Source organism: Hyperolius riggenbachi, chromosome 9 (genome assembly GCF_040937935.1).
Source record: "Hyperolius riggenbachi isolate aHypRig1 chromosome 9, aHypRig1.pri, whole genome shotgun sequence".
NCBI lineage: Eukaryota > Metazoa > Chordata > Amphibia > Anura > Hyperoliidae > Hyperolius > Hyperolius riggenbachi.
The window spans coordinates 242004557-242022821 of record NC_090654.1 but is presented as its reverse complement, the minus strand read 5'-3'; the positions used below and the strand labels follow the sequence as shown (position 1 = coordinate 242022821).

At 45.2% G+C, this 18265-nt stretch overlaps 1 protein-coding gene across 3 annotated transcripts in view; it reads right to left on the bottom strand.

Annotated features, from left to right (window-relative positions):
- Window positions 1-18265, bottom strand: part of KIF26A (kinesin family member 26A) — a 244091-nt gene that overhangs the window by 87803 nt on the left and 138023 nt on the right. For all 3 annotated transcript variants that reach the window (XM_068254227.1, XM_068254229.1, XM_068254228.1), the window contains exon 4: window positions 17258-17418. In XM_068254227.1, the coding sequence (XP_068110328.1) occupies window positions 17258-17418 (161 nt within the window). The remainder of the gene's footprint in view (window positions 1-17257; window positions 17419-18265) is intronic.

Below are 18265 nucleotides of genomic sequence, written 5' to 3'. Positions count from 1 at the left end.
GACCGGTGGGGAAAGGAGTTCCCTTACCCGCTGCATCAGCACATCACTGACCAAATACCTGTATTATTGGCTAAAACGGAGCCAGTGGAGATTAATATGGTCTGTTCAGAAGATACGACTCCATAGAATATACAGGCTATTCTGCAAATGGTAAGAGCCCATTCCCACTGCAGTCTTTAGTTTTATGGGCTTGATTCACTAAACCGTGATAACTCAAATATCCCACCTTATCAAAGTTCACACCTTATGAAAAGATATCACATCTTATCAAAGAAATCACACCTTATCAAAGTTAGCACGCCTTATCAGAGTAGCATAGTGAGCACTATGAACTCATGCCTGCTAATTGGCAATGGCACTCGTCCTGTCCGGAGCCCCTGCGGGTTCGTAGCTCTCGATATGCTACTCTGATAAGGCGTGTTAACTTTGATAAGGTGTGATATCTTTTCATAAGGTGTGAGATTTGTCTTATCACGGTTTAGTAAATCAAGCCCTATGTGTGAAAAAATTCACATGCAAATTTTTACACGGAGAGAAAGAAAAATGTGCACATTTTCGTATGCAACAACTTCCTTCTCCTCTGCTTTCCTTTTTTGCATTTCATATGCGGAGCCATTGAGAATTCAGATGCAAACTTGTGAAAACTGCAGAAGGTCGTTCTATTTTTGTTTTGTTTTGTTTTGTATCGGAATTGACTCAAAAAACGGTCCCATGGAAACTGCATTGGTGTCAGTTCCTATGCGAATTTTCACTATGCGAATGTGCATGTGGTTTATTTCAGAGGAAACGGGCCCTAAATCAGCCATTGGTGAAGGACAACTGTAACGAAAGGAATATGGAGGCTGCCATATTTATTTCCTTATAAGCAATACCAGTTGCCTGCCTATCTTGCTGATCCTCTGCCTCTAATACTTTCAGCCATAGTCCCACAACAAGCATGCAGCAGATCAGGTGTTTCTGATATTGTCAGATCTGACAAGATTAGCTGCATGCTTGTTTCTGGTGTTATTCAGACACTGCTGCAGCCAAACAGACTAGTAGGGTTGCCAGGCAACTAGTATTGTTTAAAAGAAAATAAATATGGCAGCCTCCATATCCCTCTCGCTTCAATGGTCCTTTCTTTACAAGACGTTGTTTATGCCCAGGATATTGATTATGAGGAAGGGTATACAAAGTTTAGCAAAAGATTATTTTGTTCTTATCGTGGTGGATCACGTTTGAGAGTTTAGAGTGCATGCACACATGCAATTTTATTTGGGCAATCACTGACCAATTGACCAATTTTACCACCTCCATGTAGTTTAACCACTTTGTCCTCCTTGACGTATAAAAACGTCAAGGAGGACAGGCGCGCTCCCGCGGCCGATCGCGCGCGTGCACGCGCACTCCCGGCCGCGGAGTCGGTAGCCACGGAATCAATGTATCGGGCTGGGGAGCCCGATCATTGATTCCTCTCCCCCGCTGAAAAAGCGACAGAAGCTTCGCTCTTTCTGAAGCTGTGTCCCTCTAAGCGTACATTGTACGCTTAGAGTGACGTCATGTAAAAAAAATCGAGATTGCCATCTTGTGGCCAAAATGTAAAACTACATGTAAATGCCCAAAAACATTACAATACACCAATATTTCCCCAAATAAAACACTTTTAAAACCCACCCTCCCAAAAATGCCCACATAAAATGTTTAATAAAAAAAAACAAAAAAAACATTACTATAAAAAAAAAAAACACATAAATATTTACCTAAGGGTCTAAACTTTTTAAATATCTATGTAAAGATGAAATATTTCTCTCTATTTTTTTTATAAGCTTGTAAATAGTGATGTATGCAAAACGGAAAAAATGCTCTTTTATTTCCAAATAAAATATTGTCGCGATACATTGTGATAGGGACATAATTTAAATGGTGAAATAACCGTGACAAATGGGCAATAACAATACGTGGGTTTTAATTATGGAGGCATGTATTATTTTAAAACTATAATGGCCGAAAACTGACAAATAATGATTTTTTTCATTTTTTTTCTTATTCTTCCTGTTAAAATGCATTTACAGTAAAGTGGCTCTTAGCAAAATGTACCCCCCAAAGAAAGCCTAATTGGTGGCGGAAAAAACAAGATATAGATCAGTTCATTGTGATAAGTAGTGATAAAGTTATAGGCTAATGAATGGGAGGTGAACATTGCTCGGATGCATAAGCTGAAAACGACTGAGATGTTAAGTGGATAAGGACCAACAAATTTTGAATACTATGATCAGATTGCGTAGGTAAGCTCTTATACTACATGGTAGTGGTAAAACTGGCCAATCGATGGGGAAAAAGAATTGTGATGTGTGTGCCAGCTTTTGCAATGGCAGCTACTGCTGCTTGAATTGCATCCACCTGCCATTCAAACTTTAGGGGAGGAGGCACAGACTAAACTCTCTTATTAGATTTCAGCATATATTAATGACAGTCTGTGGTACAGGACGTGGTTACGGCTACAGGAAGTGGTCAGGGTCTGGACTCCTAGTACTCTAGCTATCTGGAGTGGGGCTTTAAATTGAAAGTCTATGGCTTCCCTTGTTGGGCAGAAACAAAAAGTGTCTCTTTCCAATCAGCTGTTCTGCCAAGTGAGGTTTGCCAGCAGCGACTGGTGGCTCCCAGGAGCATGACATCGCCGTTCAATACAGCCGGATCACCAGACAATCATCTCCTGTCTCCGGGTACCTCGAGCTTTATTTTGCTGGGATTATTTTTATTCATGGCGGAGTCTGTATGAGTAGAAAGGAGGTAATTAATCACTGTGAGCATACAGGCCTTGTCCCTCCCATTAATCATCCTGTGTTGGGTGATGGCACCCGGTGATTGTTTGTTTATGCGGCTAGTCAGGCATTCCCAGGGACCTCAGAAGCCTCCTAGCAGCAGCTTTACGCTCTCTTCAAACCCTCGGTTTGTTCTCCTTGTCACGGCAGGAAAAAAAAACGCTCGCTTGACGTCTTTATCATGGCCGCATAATTACCCAGAGAGGGAGATTTGAACTCGGTGACATATTGCCACTGAGTGAGATGCGCTATATTAAGACATACGGAACGCTATGGAAAAAAAAAACATATAAAACAAAGTTACTTCACATTTCCAGAAGTTGCCCACACATCAAATCAATCAGTGTTCCGCGCCCGTGAGGCCTGACAGGTACCGCCTGGCTCAGCATTTCCAATGTAGCGGATCATTCAGCCATGTAACAGCCTCTGTACTGAAAATCACAACACGCTTCTTGTGCTGCAAAACCCGCTTTCTTCCCGCACAGAATAGAAGAAAGATGTTACCTAATGAGGAGAATGCCAACTTGTTCTGGATGTACTAGCCTACTTTTACACTTTTCCTTGCTTTAAATATATCCCTGACACAAATGCATTTTTCTTTTTTTTTTTGCTTTTGCCAATTCACGTGGGGCCTAGCTAGAAAGAATAGGGCCAGGAGCAAGAGAAAAAAAGGAGAGCGGAGGCCCACCTCATGATAGGGTAGACGACTCCAGCACTCACAGGGTTAAGGTGAATGGGTGGAGCTGGGTTCCTGGGCTTTGGTTGAGGACGGGTGGGGGCGGAGGATAGTTTATTTAAGGAAGAGGCGGGGCTAGTGGCCTGCAGAGACCCAGAGGAGAAAGCTCCCTCCCCCACTCTTCCTTGTTTTGTTGTTTTTCTATAGGTTGTAATTTTTTCTTGTCATTGCAGCCGGAGGGGTAGGGGCTCCGGAGGTTGGTATTATTTGTGGGGGATTTGCCGCAGGCCAAATTCCAACGTGTGACGAATCATCGGGAGTGGCGATTTGGTGGTCATGCAGTTGTCCCCGAGCTGGCGAACGCGGGTGGGGGCCGGTTATAAGGCTGCATGCCAGGTATATGGTCTTTTTGGTGTTCAGGCGGTACCTCTGGACCCCTTGCCTCAGCTCTCTGAGATTTTTGTACGGTTGATGTGTTCTGTAATAAAATGTGTTCTTTGGTTTTAAATAAAATGGGCTGCTTTGGCCTACATAATTAATCCAACGCCAAGTAGTCCATGTGATCTTCTGGTTATGTTAAGGTTAATTGGTGGGTATAGGGTTTTATGAGGAATGGGGAATAGGCTCTACCACTATCAACATTGGCATTGTAACATTTTGTTTTTCACTTTACAGATCCAGATTGCATAGCTCCTAATTGTACCTCTTTTGAAGGGACAGTCCCTCTTTGGGAACCCAGCCCCCCCCCCCCCCCCCTGTCCCTCTTTCTTCCTCATTTGTCCCTCTTTCAGGAGTCATGCACAGATGTATGAAAATAGGTGTATTTTTGTACTGAAAAAAATGTTTTTTGCATACTCTAAATGTTATTTATATCCTTTAAATTGATATATTTCTTATTTTCAAATGTTACTATGAAGAAGGAAAATGAACCAGGATAGACAGGACCAGTGTGGTTTCAATTATACAACTTATTTTTCCAATACAATCTTTATGGTTTGCATGACGTGTGTCGGGGGTGTGATTAGGGGTGTGGCAAAGGTGTGGCCTAAGTATCCCTCTTTCTTCTCTCAAAATGTTTGGAGGTGTGAGATTGTCACTTTTAAAGCAACCCTAAAGCGAAAATAAACTTATGATATAATGAATTGTATGTGTAGTACAGCTAAGAAATAGAACGTTAGTAGTCTCATACTGTTTTCCAGTCCAGGAAATGTTAAAAAAAAAACTTTAAATGTTATCTATGCAAAAGAGCTTCTCTGAGCCCTTACACTGGGTCGAATACAGTCCTTTTTTCTGAAGCACTTAAACAGCAAAGAAACTGTAAGTGACAGCTTGCGATAAGGTTTTACTACAGGAAAGTTCAAAGGGTCATCATTTCTGCCCCTAAAAGTGGCATACCATGACCTTACATACTTTCATTTCAAATGTGGCAAACAAAAAATGGCTGGGAAGGAGGGGGTAGGTGCTAGGTGTCTTTGCATGGAACCCCAGTGATCTACTCTCGGGAAACCTTGTCACTCTAGTTTGTTAAAGTGGAACTAGACTTTGACACTGGACAGGAGGAAAATATAGAGAAATGCACCCTGCACGTATTTAGAGAGTTTAGCCTAATTCCCCCTCATCTGTGACTAATCAAAACTGTAATTTGATCTCTCAGCTGTGTCAGCGCAGGAAGGCTTGGCAGAGCAGCCTATTTGAACACACAGGATATTAGCCTTATGTTCGCTTCCATGAAAGCAGGAAGTAGCCACACTGCAGATTTATTGCAGGATTTCTATCAGCTGTAACAAAGAAATGTTTTTTTCTTTAAAGGTTATTATGCTGTTGATTATTTTTTAGAGCAGAAAGGAAGTTCTGAGTTCAAGTCGCTTTAAAGAGGAACTGTAACGACAAAACGGCCCCTGGGGGGTACTCACCTCGGGTGGGGGAAGCCTCCGGATCCTAATGAGGCTTCCCACGCCGTCCTCCATCCATCAGGGGTCTCGCTGCAGCCCTCTGTGCAGCGGTGACGTAATATTTACCTTCCTGGCTCCTGCGCAGGCGCTCTGACGGCTGTCGGCGCCGAAGTAGGCGGAAATACCCGATCGCCGTCGGGTCTGCTCTACTGCGCAGGCGCAAGTTTCCGGCACCTGCGCAGTAGAGCGGACCCGACGAAGATCGGGTATTTCCGTCTATTTCCGTGCCGAAAGTCGCCACAGCGCCCCCGCTGGAGCCAGCAAAGGTAAATATTGAACTGACAGTCGGCACAGTCGCCGGCTGTTCGGAGGGCTGCAGCGAGACCCCCGTGGGACAGAGGACGGCGTGGGAAGCCTCATTAGGATCCGGAGGCTTCCCCCACCCGAGGTGAGTACCCCCCAGGGGATCTTTTTAATGTTACAGAGTCTCTTTAAGGACTACCACTATGTAATGCACATAAATAATTGTTAAAGGATACCCGAAGTGACATGTGACATGATGAGATAGACATGTGTATGTACAGTGCCTAGCACACAAATAACTATTCTGTGTTCCTTTTTTTCTTTCTCTGTCTGAAAGAGTTAAATATCAGGTATGTAAGTGGCTGACTCAGTCCTGACTCAGACAGGAAGTGACTACATTGTGACCCTCACTGATAAGAAATTCCAACTATAAAACACTTTCCTAGCAGAAAATGGCTTCTGAGAGCAAGAAAGAGATAAAAAGGGGAATGTCTTATCAGTGAGGGTCACACTGTAGTCACTTCCTGTCTGAGTCAGGACTGAGTCAGCCACTTACATACCTGATATTTAACTCTTTCAGGCAGAGAAAGAAAAAAAGGAACACAGCCTAGGTATTTGTGTGCTAGGAACTGTACATACACATGTCTATCTCATCATGTCACATGTCACTTCGGGTATCCTTTAATTTCCAGCATAGCACCAATAAAAAGCTAATAAGATGGATGACGGAGGGCCTCTAGTGGGTCCCTCTGGTTCAGGGGTCCCAGTGTGGTCGCAACCTCTGCATCCCCATAGCTACGCCACTGTGTGCAATGTGTATATAACAGGAGTTGCGCTATGTGTGCAAAGCATCTTACATCGCTTGCCTAAACACTGGAAAAACTGCAATGCGTTGGGTGCACACAGAAATTTTACTGTAATTTAGTGAATCAGGGCCTATGTGGGAATATTTAAAATATACATTATACTCATAAGTTATATGAAAGAAACAGTTGTTCCTCCACGTGTCTGTTATCAGTTGTACTTGGTTTTACTAGCTGTTATAAAAAATGAATTTATTTGGGGGACAACAGGAGAGTGTTACGAACATTCTACTCCTCCCTTTACCATGGCCAGCGGAACTACAAGCAATATAGGATTGTCAGCCAGGTATTAACTATTAACAGTCACCCTAGGGATCATGGGAGGTGTAGTCCAGTGTCCAATTTGGCACAGCAGTCAGCATCAATCCCTCCATTGTCCAGCTGTTCGTATAGCAAATGCACTGGAATGGGAATGGTCGCCACCACGCTTCCGTTAGCCCTTTATTCAAATGTGAGATATAAATATCACCAGGATGACAACATTGAATGGCTGTTAATTCAGCAGCATAATGACACAAAATGAGAGTGACTGTGAGTTACACAGCTTGAAGAAAAGGTGTAACCTAAAACAGCAGGCTGCTGCTGAGTTTGCAGTTGCCTTTATTTTAAACTATTATGCTGCTGAATTAAAGCGGATCTAATCTCAGAACTTCCTCATTGCTCTAAAAGATAAGCAATAGCATAATAACCTTTAAAGGAAAAAAATGTCTTTGTTACAGCTTACAGAACTCCTACAATATATCTGCAGTGTCCACTTCTTGGTTTCATGGGAGCACAGAAAGAGTTCACTTCCCGCGTTTACATATTAGTACGTAACTCAGCATAGCCATGGCACAGATCAGGCAGAGCTGACATCTCAAATTACACTTGCAATTACTTGCTGAGAAAGGAGAATCAGACAGGCTGTATAAACACACACAGGATGGACCCCCCCCCCCCCCCAGTGCTACATGGGGGAGGGTGGGAGGCCACTATACCACCAGAGAAGCAATACGAATTGTTAAAAGTAGAGGCTGGGTTTCTATCCTAGGTTTATTCTTGAGTCAAACAATTCTTCTTGTTTATTCGAGTATATGCGGTAAGAGTGTATCTCAGTCTCAATCCCTCGACACACCTTTATCAGCGAGGTTTATGGACTCGCCGCCCGAAGCTAGATCCAGTAGTTATTTTCTATTGAGTGACGATGGTGGCTGCTGAGTAAGTAAATAATGAAATGCAAGCGCATCTCCCAGCAAAGGAGCGCAACAAAACCTTCCTAAGAAACACGATTAAAAAAAATAAACACTTCTGTTCCATCAGATCAAATGCCATCTGCTTGGTACAGAACTCAGCCTCCAACAGCCGTCTAGCAAGTGAAGAGAGTGAGCTTCTCAGTCACATATGGTTTGTGCGGTTTATGCTTCCTACCAATTACTCCAGCAGTAAATCTGAGAATTTGGAGTGAGCCTCCCCCCAATCTGGCCGCTTCCGTGACTTTAACCTTATGCAGCAGAAGGCGTATTAGCAGAGAGAAAGAGTAAAAAAATAATTACGCATCAGTGCTCCCCGCGGCACTCCGGCGCTCAGAGGCAGCAGAGTTTCCATTTGGTTTTACAAATGCGGTCTTATTTTACTTCTGGACGGCGTTACAAAGAAGCTGCCAAAATATCAGACAACTTAATTAAAACCGCAAGGGTGAGTTTTGAGAGGCGAACACTGAATTGTTTTGCTAATATTTCTTCATCTTAAGGGCCTACGGCAGAGCGCACAACAAAAAAGGACATCCTCAGGCCCGTACCCACTATGCGATTTTTGCGGCAATTTTTCAGATGACCATCACAACGGATCAGATCTTTAAGATCCTCGATGACTCTCGCGCTAAGTGCTGAGATCATCTGAGCGCTTTATTCGTGCCCATTGTGTGCAGGTAGTTGAGCCAGGGAACCTCAATTGTTGGGAGGCGTCACCATTAGTTTCCCGATCCATCGTCAGGTGATTACTGAGCTTTATGCATACAGCGTAAAAGGAAGTGGCTGACAAATAACTGGACAGATTTAGCCAGATAAAGAAACAAAGCAGGTAGCCATGACGACACCTGCTTCCCTGAACAACTTCACATATGGAGGGGGTACATGGCTAAATAGGGGGCACGGAGTTTCTTGGCATCGCAAACTTATACAGGGAGTGACTGGCCCTCCTGGGGGGACACAAGGTAATATTTTGGGGCCATGCATATACTTGGATGTAATACTGCCCAAATCTGTTGTTATATGACCCGTAGCAAATGAGCTACCTGGCCATGGGGGCCACCATGGTTTGGAAACCCCGTCAACATTTTTCTGGGAGACTCCTTGACTCTGATCTTCATGCAAGCTCAGGGTCTATGGCTAGAGGTTTTAAAGGCAGAAGATCAGCAGGATATCCAGACAGTTTGCATTGTTTAACCAGCTGAGCGGTCTGGACGAGCTCAGCTCGTCCAACACCGCCAGCGGCTGCCGCTCAGGCCCTGCTGGGCCGATTTTAATGAAATAAAAAGCAGCACACGCAGCCGGCACTTTGCCAGCCGCGTGTGCTGCCTGATCGCCGCCGCTCTGCGGCGATTCGCCGCGAGCAGCGGCGAAAGAGGGTCCCCCCAGCCGCCGGAGCCCAGCGTAGCCGGAACAAAAAGTTCCGGCCAGCGCTAAGGGCTGGATCGGAGGCGGCTGACGTCAGGACGTCGGCTGACGTCGATGACGTCACTCCGCTCGTCGCTATGGCAACGATATAAGCAAAACAAGGAAGGCCGCTCATTGCGGCCTTCCTTGTTTATTCTGGGCGCCGGAGGCGATCGGAAGATCGCCTCCGGAGCGCCCTCTAGTGGGCTTTCATGCAGCCAACTTTCAGTTGGCTGCATGAAATAGTTTTTTTTTTATTTAAAAAAAACCCTCCCGCAGCCACCCTGGCGATTTAATCAGAACGCCAGGGTGGTTAAAATGAAATAAATATGGCAGCCTCCATACCACTCTCACTTCAGGTGATCTTTAAAGCAGATAATTCCCTTTAAATGTACACCTAAAGCACTCCTTAAAGTGGACCCAAATTAAAAATACAAGATTTCAGAAATAAAATCTGTTTTCTAAATTATAACAATAAATAGCAGCCTTTTTTCAGCTGCATGATGATAAATATAAAATATTTTACATTTATTGGAGGAACCCCTCCCTTCCTTTTCATATTGCCGGGACAGAATCCGGCAAACTGGTGAATAGAAGGTTTCCGGCAAAGGAGGAATTGCTAATGGCTGCCACCTGTAAAACCCTAGTTATGAAAAGAGAAGGGTGAAAAGCAGGCACTGAAATGCTCATAGGCTTGAAGGAGTGTTTATCTTTCTTTGTATGTGTCAGAGTGGTGCAACTAAATATTTTGAATTAAAAAAATGTTTGGTTTGGGCCCGCTTTAATCTCAGAAAAAGCCTTTTTTGGCAAGTTTTATGCACGAGCCTCCTTTTCCTATAAAGAAATACAGACTGTAGAGGGAAACACTGTAGAAAGTCTTTGTCCCGTAGTTTCCCACCGGACAGAAGAGCTTCCCCATTTTTTTCCAGACAACCTGTCCCCTCCCAGCTGACAGCGAAGCATTTAATTGGCCGCCATCTATCTTCCAACATCTGGTTTCAATGCCACAGTTCCAGCATTCGGCTCTTGCACAATCTTTATTATTCATGATTCATTCTATATCCCGGTAGTTCTCCAGTGATTCACGTGTAGGGTTTCTTTTTTCTGCTGTGAACATCTGGAGTCTTTGAGGATTCGTGAGGCGGCTGTCAGGTTACAGGAATTTTAGTCCGCCGCAAAGGTTACGTCCCCATTCCTCCTCGCCAGGTGCGTCATCTTAAGAAGCGCGGCGAACGCTTGCTATTCATTTGGGTAACCTCTTCCTTTGTCAGATGGACTTTGGTCTAATTATTTTAAGTGCTTTACAGTGGCAATAAAGTTCTTCCCTATTAATTGCAGCAGCGCAGGCTGGTCTGGGTCGGAGCAGATGAGAGCACACTGCAATAAAACCGCCTTTCCTGCCTCTAACCATCATCTTCTTGTTCTCTAATCTGTTTAGAGCAGCTGCGAAAAAATCGCTAAGGGACTACAATTCCCAGCATGCCTTGTTATTTATATAGGGCCAGAATTTTTTGCAGCCCTGTACAGAGTATATAGTCTTGTCTTTTCACTTTATGGTCCCTTAGAGGGGCTCACAATCTAATCCCTACCTTAGTCCTGGGTAGGGGGGGGGGGGGAGGGAGTTCTCAGCCTGCTTCCCCAGGTAAACACAAGAGCACCTAAGTATGGTCAAAAGCATGGACGCCAGAAACCAAAAAGGACCAACCAGGAATGCAACCATCCAGTTCCAGCAGGACCTGGAATACCGAGCTGGGACGGTGGTTTACCTGTTGGTGATATACACGGTAGTTGCAGGGACTGCAGCCCACCTTTGTGAGTATGAATACTCATACTACAATTTAACATCTAATACCCCACAATGCTGCACCGTTCGACTCCTGGTCTCTCCTTGTCGTACAATCTCTACCTTAGTTATATGTACATCATTATCTAGTTCCAATTTTAGTGGGAAGCCAATTACCTTATCTGTATATTTGGGATGTGGGAGGAAACCCACACAGACAAGGGGAGTACATACAAACTCCTTGCAGATGTTGACCTGGCTGGGATTTGAACGCTTCAAGGCGAGAGCGCTAACCACTACGCCACCGCACCACATGAGAACATACAAACTCTGTGCAGATAGGGCCCTGGTGGACAGAGACAGGCAGAGAGTGGACAGAGAAGGGAGGAGGGACGAGCAGAGAGCAGAAATGTTTGTTTGTAGACAATACCCACATGCTGCAATCATATGCTTTACATATATTTCACCTATATGTTCATCTGTATACTTTGAATTCAAACGTTGCACAGTGAAAGAAAGCATTCCCAGAAGTGAAGTGCAGCTGTTTAGAGCAGTGCAGGAGGATCATATTGCACAGCAATCACAGTGCCTGCCCTTCTAGCCCAGCACGCTGTCTACAAAGTTACTAAGCTGTGCTTCTGAGCCAAGTTTCCCATTTGTTCACTGTGCAGCACTACGGAACAGACAGCCTAAAATGAGCAGCACATTGCAGCCAGTACGTGTGCTCTACACATATCTGGCAGTGGCACCCATGTCCCCTCTCTCATCTACCTGTCCCTGCAAGGCTGGCTCCCCTCCAACTGAGCGATCCATCTCTGCTCTGCTTCCAGGACCCCCCTGCCCGCTGAGAAGGGGGCGTGTCGCTCCTGGCCCCGCCCCCTTTGTGATCCAAATCACTCATTTTGATGATTCGGATCACAAAAGAGATTCATGATCCGGACAACACTACTGGCTTCAGGGGCATAAAGAGATAATTTGCATATTCAGTGGTGGTGTATTGTGGGTAAACAGATGTTCACTTTAAGAGAATCTGTATTGTTCAAATCGCACAAAAGTAAACATACCAGTGTGTTAGGGGACATCTCCTATTACCCTCTGTCACAATTTCGCCGCTCCCCGCCGCATTAAAAGTAGTCAAAAACAGTTTTAAAAAGTTTGTTTATAAACAAACAAAATGGCCACCAAAACAGGAAGTAGATTGATGTACAATATGTCCACACATAGAAAATACATCCATACACAAGCAGGCTGTATACAGCTTTCCTTTTGAATCTCAAAAGATCATTTGTGTGTTTACCTTCTGTCCCCTTCTTCTCTCATGCACTGAACATTACAGGCTTCCTGCAGACAGCTCTGCCTGTGCCTGTGTTTGTAATTCCTCAGTATGTGTCAGCCAGCTACTTTCACAGCCTAACAGGGGAGGATTTTTATCCAGCACTCTTCTATCACTGATAAGATAGCAGAGAAGCTGCTGGCTTATGTAAATAAAACACACACTGGAGTGTGCATAGAGGAACAGACCAGCACGGAAGAGTTGGCAGCCTTCCAGACACAGGCCGACAAGTCTGACAGGGGAAAGATACATTGATTTATTACAGAGACCGTGATAGTACAAAGTGCTGCAGTGAGCCAGAACAGATTAGAATAGGTTTAGGAACTTGTAGGATGGTAGAAAAAACGTTGTAATTTTTGTTACAGAGTCACTTTAAAGCTGAATTATCGCATGTACCTTCTGTTTTAAGAAGGCAAACTACACCGAGGAATGTTTGAACCTGTGGCCGGTGTGCTCCACTGGATGGAAAGGCGGTGTGCTGTCTTTCTTTTGCTGCTCACAATGATGGTCACTGTTACAGAGTATCCAGCAAGCTCATGGTGAACCAGAACTCCCAGGAGTGTGTAAGGGGCTACAAAGGACCAAAAAGCCTTCTGTTTTAAGAAGGCAAACTTTTGGACATTTGAAGCTCTTGAGGGTCGCATGAAATGGCAAGGGGGGCCACATTCGGCCCGCGGGCCTTGCGTTTGACACCTATGTTATAAAGGGTCGCTGTCGGTTCTGATCCAGCTGTGTTAAATCTTCCATGTTGGATGCAATGGCGATGGTGATATTTTTTTTCTCCCCTTGCTAGTTCTTCCACAAGAAAAGTAACAAGAGAAAACTAAAACATAATGCCCTAAGCAGTGGAGCTGCCTCATAATTTGTACTTGTCTGACTAGCTTATAATGCACAATTTAAGCGTATTTGCAAGTTTACGGTTTTGCGGGCCTGAAAATTACAAATGCTTCCTTTACCGTCTGTTGCCATGGAAACCCCCAAGGTCATCAGACAAAAGTCTAAAAAGACTCGTATTGGTGAGAGAGACAATGGCTGGCCGTAATTCCTCTTAACAAATAAAAGAAAACCTTTGGAAATGAGTGTCTAAAAGGACCTCGATTCAATTAATTATAAGAACGGAAATTGGATATGAACAGGGTCGTGTGACACGGCGGAGCTCAGCGACAGGAACACGCATTGTCTGGAGAGAGAGTGCAGCACATCCATTTAAAGCACCACTCCGGCACCTGTGTTTCCTGTGCAGCATTCACCCACTGCCTGCTTTGTGCAGCATTCACCCACCGAGCATGCTGTATGCAGCATTCACCCACCGAGCCTGCTGTGTGCCGCATTCACCCACCGAGTCTGCTTCCTGCAGCATTCACCCACCGAGCCTGCTTTCTGCAGCATTCACCCACCGAGCCTGCTTTCTGCAGCATTCACCCACCGAGCCTGCTTTCTGCAGCATTCGCCCACCGAGCCTGCTTTCTGCAGCATTCACCCACCGAGCCTGCTGTGTGCAGCATTCACCCACCGAGCCTGCTTTCTGCAGCATTCACCCACCGAGCCTGCTCTGTGCAGCATTTACCCACTAAGCCTGCTTTCTGCAGCATTCACCCACTGAGCCTGTTTTGTGCAGCATTCACCCACCGATCCTGCTCTGTGCAGCATTCACCCAGCGAGCATGCTCTGTGCAGCATTCATCCACCTAGCCTGATTTGTGTAGCATTCACCCACCGATTCTGCTTTGAGCAGCATTCACCCACTGAGCCTGATTTGTGTAGCATTCCCCCACCGAGCCAGATTTGTGCAGCATTTACCCACGAGCCTGCTCTGTGCAGCATTCACCCACCGAGCCTGCTCTGTGCAGCATTCACCCACCGAGTCTGCTGTGTGCAGCATTCACCCACCGAGTCTGCTGTGTGCAGCATTCACCCACCAAGCCTACTTTGTGCAGCATTCACCCACCAAGCCTGCTGTGTGAAGCATTCACCCACTGAGCCTGCTGTGTGCAGCATTCACCCACCAAGTCTGCTTTCTGCAGCATTCACCCACCGAGCCTGCTTTGCGCAGCATTCACTCACTGAGCCTGCTTTGTGCAGCATTCACCTACCGAGCCTGGTTTCTGCAACATTCACCCACCGAGCCTGATTTCTGCAGCATTCACCCACCGAGGCTGCTGGAGAATTCAACTGCTGGGCCTGCTTTCTGCAGCATTCACCCACCGAGCCTGCTTTCTGCAGCATTCACCCACCGAGCCTGCTTTCTGCAGCATTCACCCACCAAGCCTGCTTTGTACAGCATTCACCCACCGAGCCTGCTGTGTGCAACATTCACCTGCTGGGCCTGCTTTATGCAACATTCACCCGCCGAGCCTGCTTTGTGCAGCATTCACCCACCGAGCCTGCTGTGTCCAGCAGCTAGTATTTAAAGGGAAGGTTCAGGGAGGGAGGTAAAAAAATAAAAATCGATATCCGCTTACCTGGGGCTTCCTCCAGCCCGTGGCAGGCAGGAGGTGCCCTCGCCGCCGCTCCGCAGGCTCCCGGTGGTCTCCGGTGGCCGACCAGACCTGGCCAGGCCGGCTGCCAGGTCGGGCTCTTCTGCGCTCCAAGGCCTGGCACTTCTACGTCCCACGCGGGCGCGCTGACGTCATCGGACGTCCGAGGGGCTCTACTGCGCAGGCGCAGAACTACTTTGTAAGTATTTAGATCTACGCCTATTTTTCGTCTTGGAATTTTTATTCTTGTAGACCTTGTTTTACAAGCATCAAAAGAATGCCCCAAAAGTTTTCAGGTTCTCATAAATGCACAATATCCAGCGAAATTTGCTTAACCAAGTTAGGCCTGTAATGAAGGGATCCAGCCACAATTTATTGGAACTAATTGAAGCCAGCCATGCACCGAACAAAACGCATTAGTCACTTGGAGGCTTTACTAATACCGCTGCATATATCTGTGTGTTTCATTACAGGCGTATTGGCTCAATACCTTAATCATATGCTCAGTCACAACACGATCAGTATAGGGAAAAAAATATCAAGCTGTTTCTCCGGGCCTGGAGCAGATAAGGTGCCTGTTTCATGAATAACCTTAATTACCGAATCTATTTTATGGCCTGATATAATGACCAAAAAATGCCTAGTGGTGAAACCATCCGGAGGCCGTGATAGGAGAGGGACCCATAGATTATGGAGAACATTATAGTTCATTAGTCAATAATGAGATGCTTTAATCCACAGCCCGTTAGAGAGTAAATGTAAGGCTGTCATATTCATATTGAGATGTATGCCTCAATTGTGGAGGATGAGCTGCAGCCTGCAGCATACCAAACCTTCGGGGGGGGGGGGGGGGGGGGTGAAGTTTAAGGTAATCCGTCAGGGGAAAGAGAAAAAAATAAACAGTTGATGAGTAGCGTGAGGAGAACATTAACCAGCTACGTTAGGCATTTTTATGAACAACATTGTATTAGTCCCTGGTTTGACCTTTCTTAGCAGGGCGCTACACAGGAAGTCGAGAGGAAATATGGCCGAACTCACGTCAACCCGTCTTACAGCCAGTATTTTTGAAAGGAAACCCAAAGTAAAGGGACTATGCAAGGTGTCAAAAATGCTGCTTTCCTGCATGTTGTGATGATCACTTATGTGGAAGAAACGAGCAATCTCCTTCAGATTTTAAAGGGAACCTGGAGTGAGAGGGCTATGGAAGTTGTCATATTTATTTCCTTTTAAACAACACTAGTTGCCTGGCACTCTTGATGACCTCTTTGGGTGCAGTAAAGTCTGAATCACACAACTGAAACAAGCATGCAGCTCATCTTCTCAGATTTTTGTTAGAAGCATCTTATCTGCATGCTTGTTAAGGGTCTATGGCTAAAAGTATTAGTGGCAGAGGATCAACAAGACAGTCAAACAAGTGGTGATGTTTAAAATGTAAATAAATATGTCAGCCTCCATATTCCTCTCACTTCAGGTTCCCTTTAAGAAAGCAAAATGTTACTCTGCCTCAATACATTCTGGACCAAGAAGCCAAAGTCCATACTAGTATCCAAGGAAGGATACAGTTAATGTGACTTGACATAGGGGAACCTGCGTGGCTCTGAAACGATCGTCGGTTTTATGATCGATTGTGTGTATATGGTGATGGAGCAATAAAAATGTCCTATTAAAGTTGTGTGCGGACCTTTCTTAGATACTTGGCTCTGGTCATTGTGGTTCGGCCAAAAGATCTGCACAACAATATGGCAACCTGCGTATTTCTTTGACTTCAAGTTCCTTTCAAAGCTAATCTCCAGGCAGACAGCTAAACCCACAAATGAGATAGAGAGTATCTCCAAACACAATAGCAATTCTGCCCTGTTCCATCTCCAGGGTGCACTGTTACAAGGAGATGGAGGGCATTACAAGGAGATGGAACGCAAGAACAGGAAGGAGGAAGAAGTAAGTAGTACATGCGCAGGACCCCGGCGAAGTGAGTATATGTTTACCCTGCCTTTGTTCGTGCGCCCACCGCTGTTCATGCGCCGCATCCCCAGCGCTGCATCGCCCCGCCACCCTGCCCCCATGGAAACTAGTCATTTAGGATTGTGCATGGTAGGATTACTATGCACAATCAAACCGCGGTATACTGCGGCAACCCTACTTGCAAGAGCTCAAGTCCAATTTATTTTAAAACAATGTTTATTTATTTGTTACATTTTCTTGCTTTTAATAAGTACTACTGTAATGTTTATTTCATGGCCCCTTGTCACTAGGGGGCAGTGTGAAAGAATAACAGAGGACTTCTGCTTTCAGTTTCTATATTTTCTGCTAGAAAGAGGGATCAAAGCATTCTAAGAATTTACAGCACTAGTTCTGCCGACTGAGGTCAAAAACAGTGCACTTATCTCAAACACGATAGCTCTATTGAAGCAGCTAATGGGTTCATATCTGTAGACATCAGACATCAGTCCATATAAAATGCATTAAGATCATTCTTAAAGGATGAAATCCATTATACCTGATGAAGAATGAAGCAGCAGCCGATGTCCCAGAATTCATTGCAGTTGGATGCATCCATTGCTGAGGCCTTCCTGCTATGGTCTGCTCGTTGATGTTAGGCCCTGAAGTAGACTCCGCACTGTTACACTCCCTTCCCCCTTCTCCATGGATAGAGTCCGTCTAAAACAAACAAAAAAGAAGAAAAATATACAGATGAAACAAGTGGAAGCCATCTGTCTGCCTGCATTTCCTAGCAGAGGCTTCTAAAGTCCTGTTGAGGGCATGGACAATTGGACATATAATGAGGAAGGACAGGCAGACTTTGTTGGGCCCTATCACAGGCACAGCCAGAAACTGCAGACGACAAGCACAGAGGCGCAAGCACCTTTTATTACGGCCGCTGTGTGGTGACACATTGTGACAAGCAAGGAGAACAACGGGAAGCGATTTTGTGGCTCATGTAATTCTTAATCTGGTCCAGTTGAGAACGTCAGAAATGTTCCTCCCGAACACAGAAACATATATGGAGCTGATTTCTCCTGCTCGGCTATACATGCCTCTGCAATGAGATGCTTTTCACTTCAGTCTATTTTAAACCTTTTCTTCTCAAAGAAGGAAATAAACTGCAGCACAATGCCAGGCCTTTTATCTCAGCGACTAATATAAATACATCCAGCTCTTCAAACACAAAGTGTCACCTCCGACGGGCTTAGTACGTTTTTCCTTCAATATACTCTCATGTGTTTCCAGATGAATGGATGGTCTAATCTAAATGGCCCAATGTCAACATGTGTAATGGATATATAAAACAGACGCAGATATTTGAAATGTCTCGGTCAGTTTCATGAGTGGGTGAATTCCTCCTTATTAATTCTTACCACCAGTGGCGGTGCAATGGGGATGTAGAGGTTGTGGCCGCACCGGGGCCCAGGGACCAAAGGGGTCTACAAGGGACCCTCTTTTATCCCTCTTATGAGCTTTGCATTAGTGCTATGCTGGTTATGAAAACTTCTATACGTGCATTCAA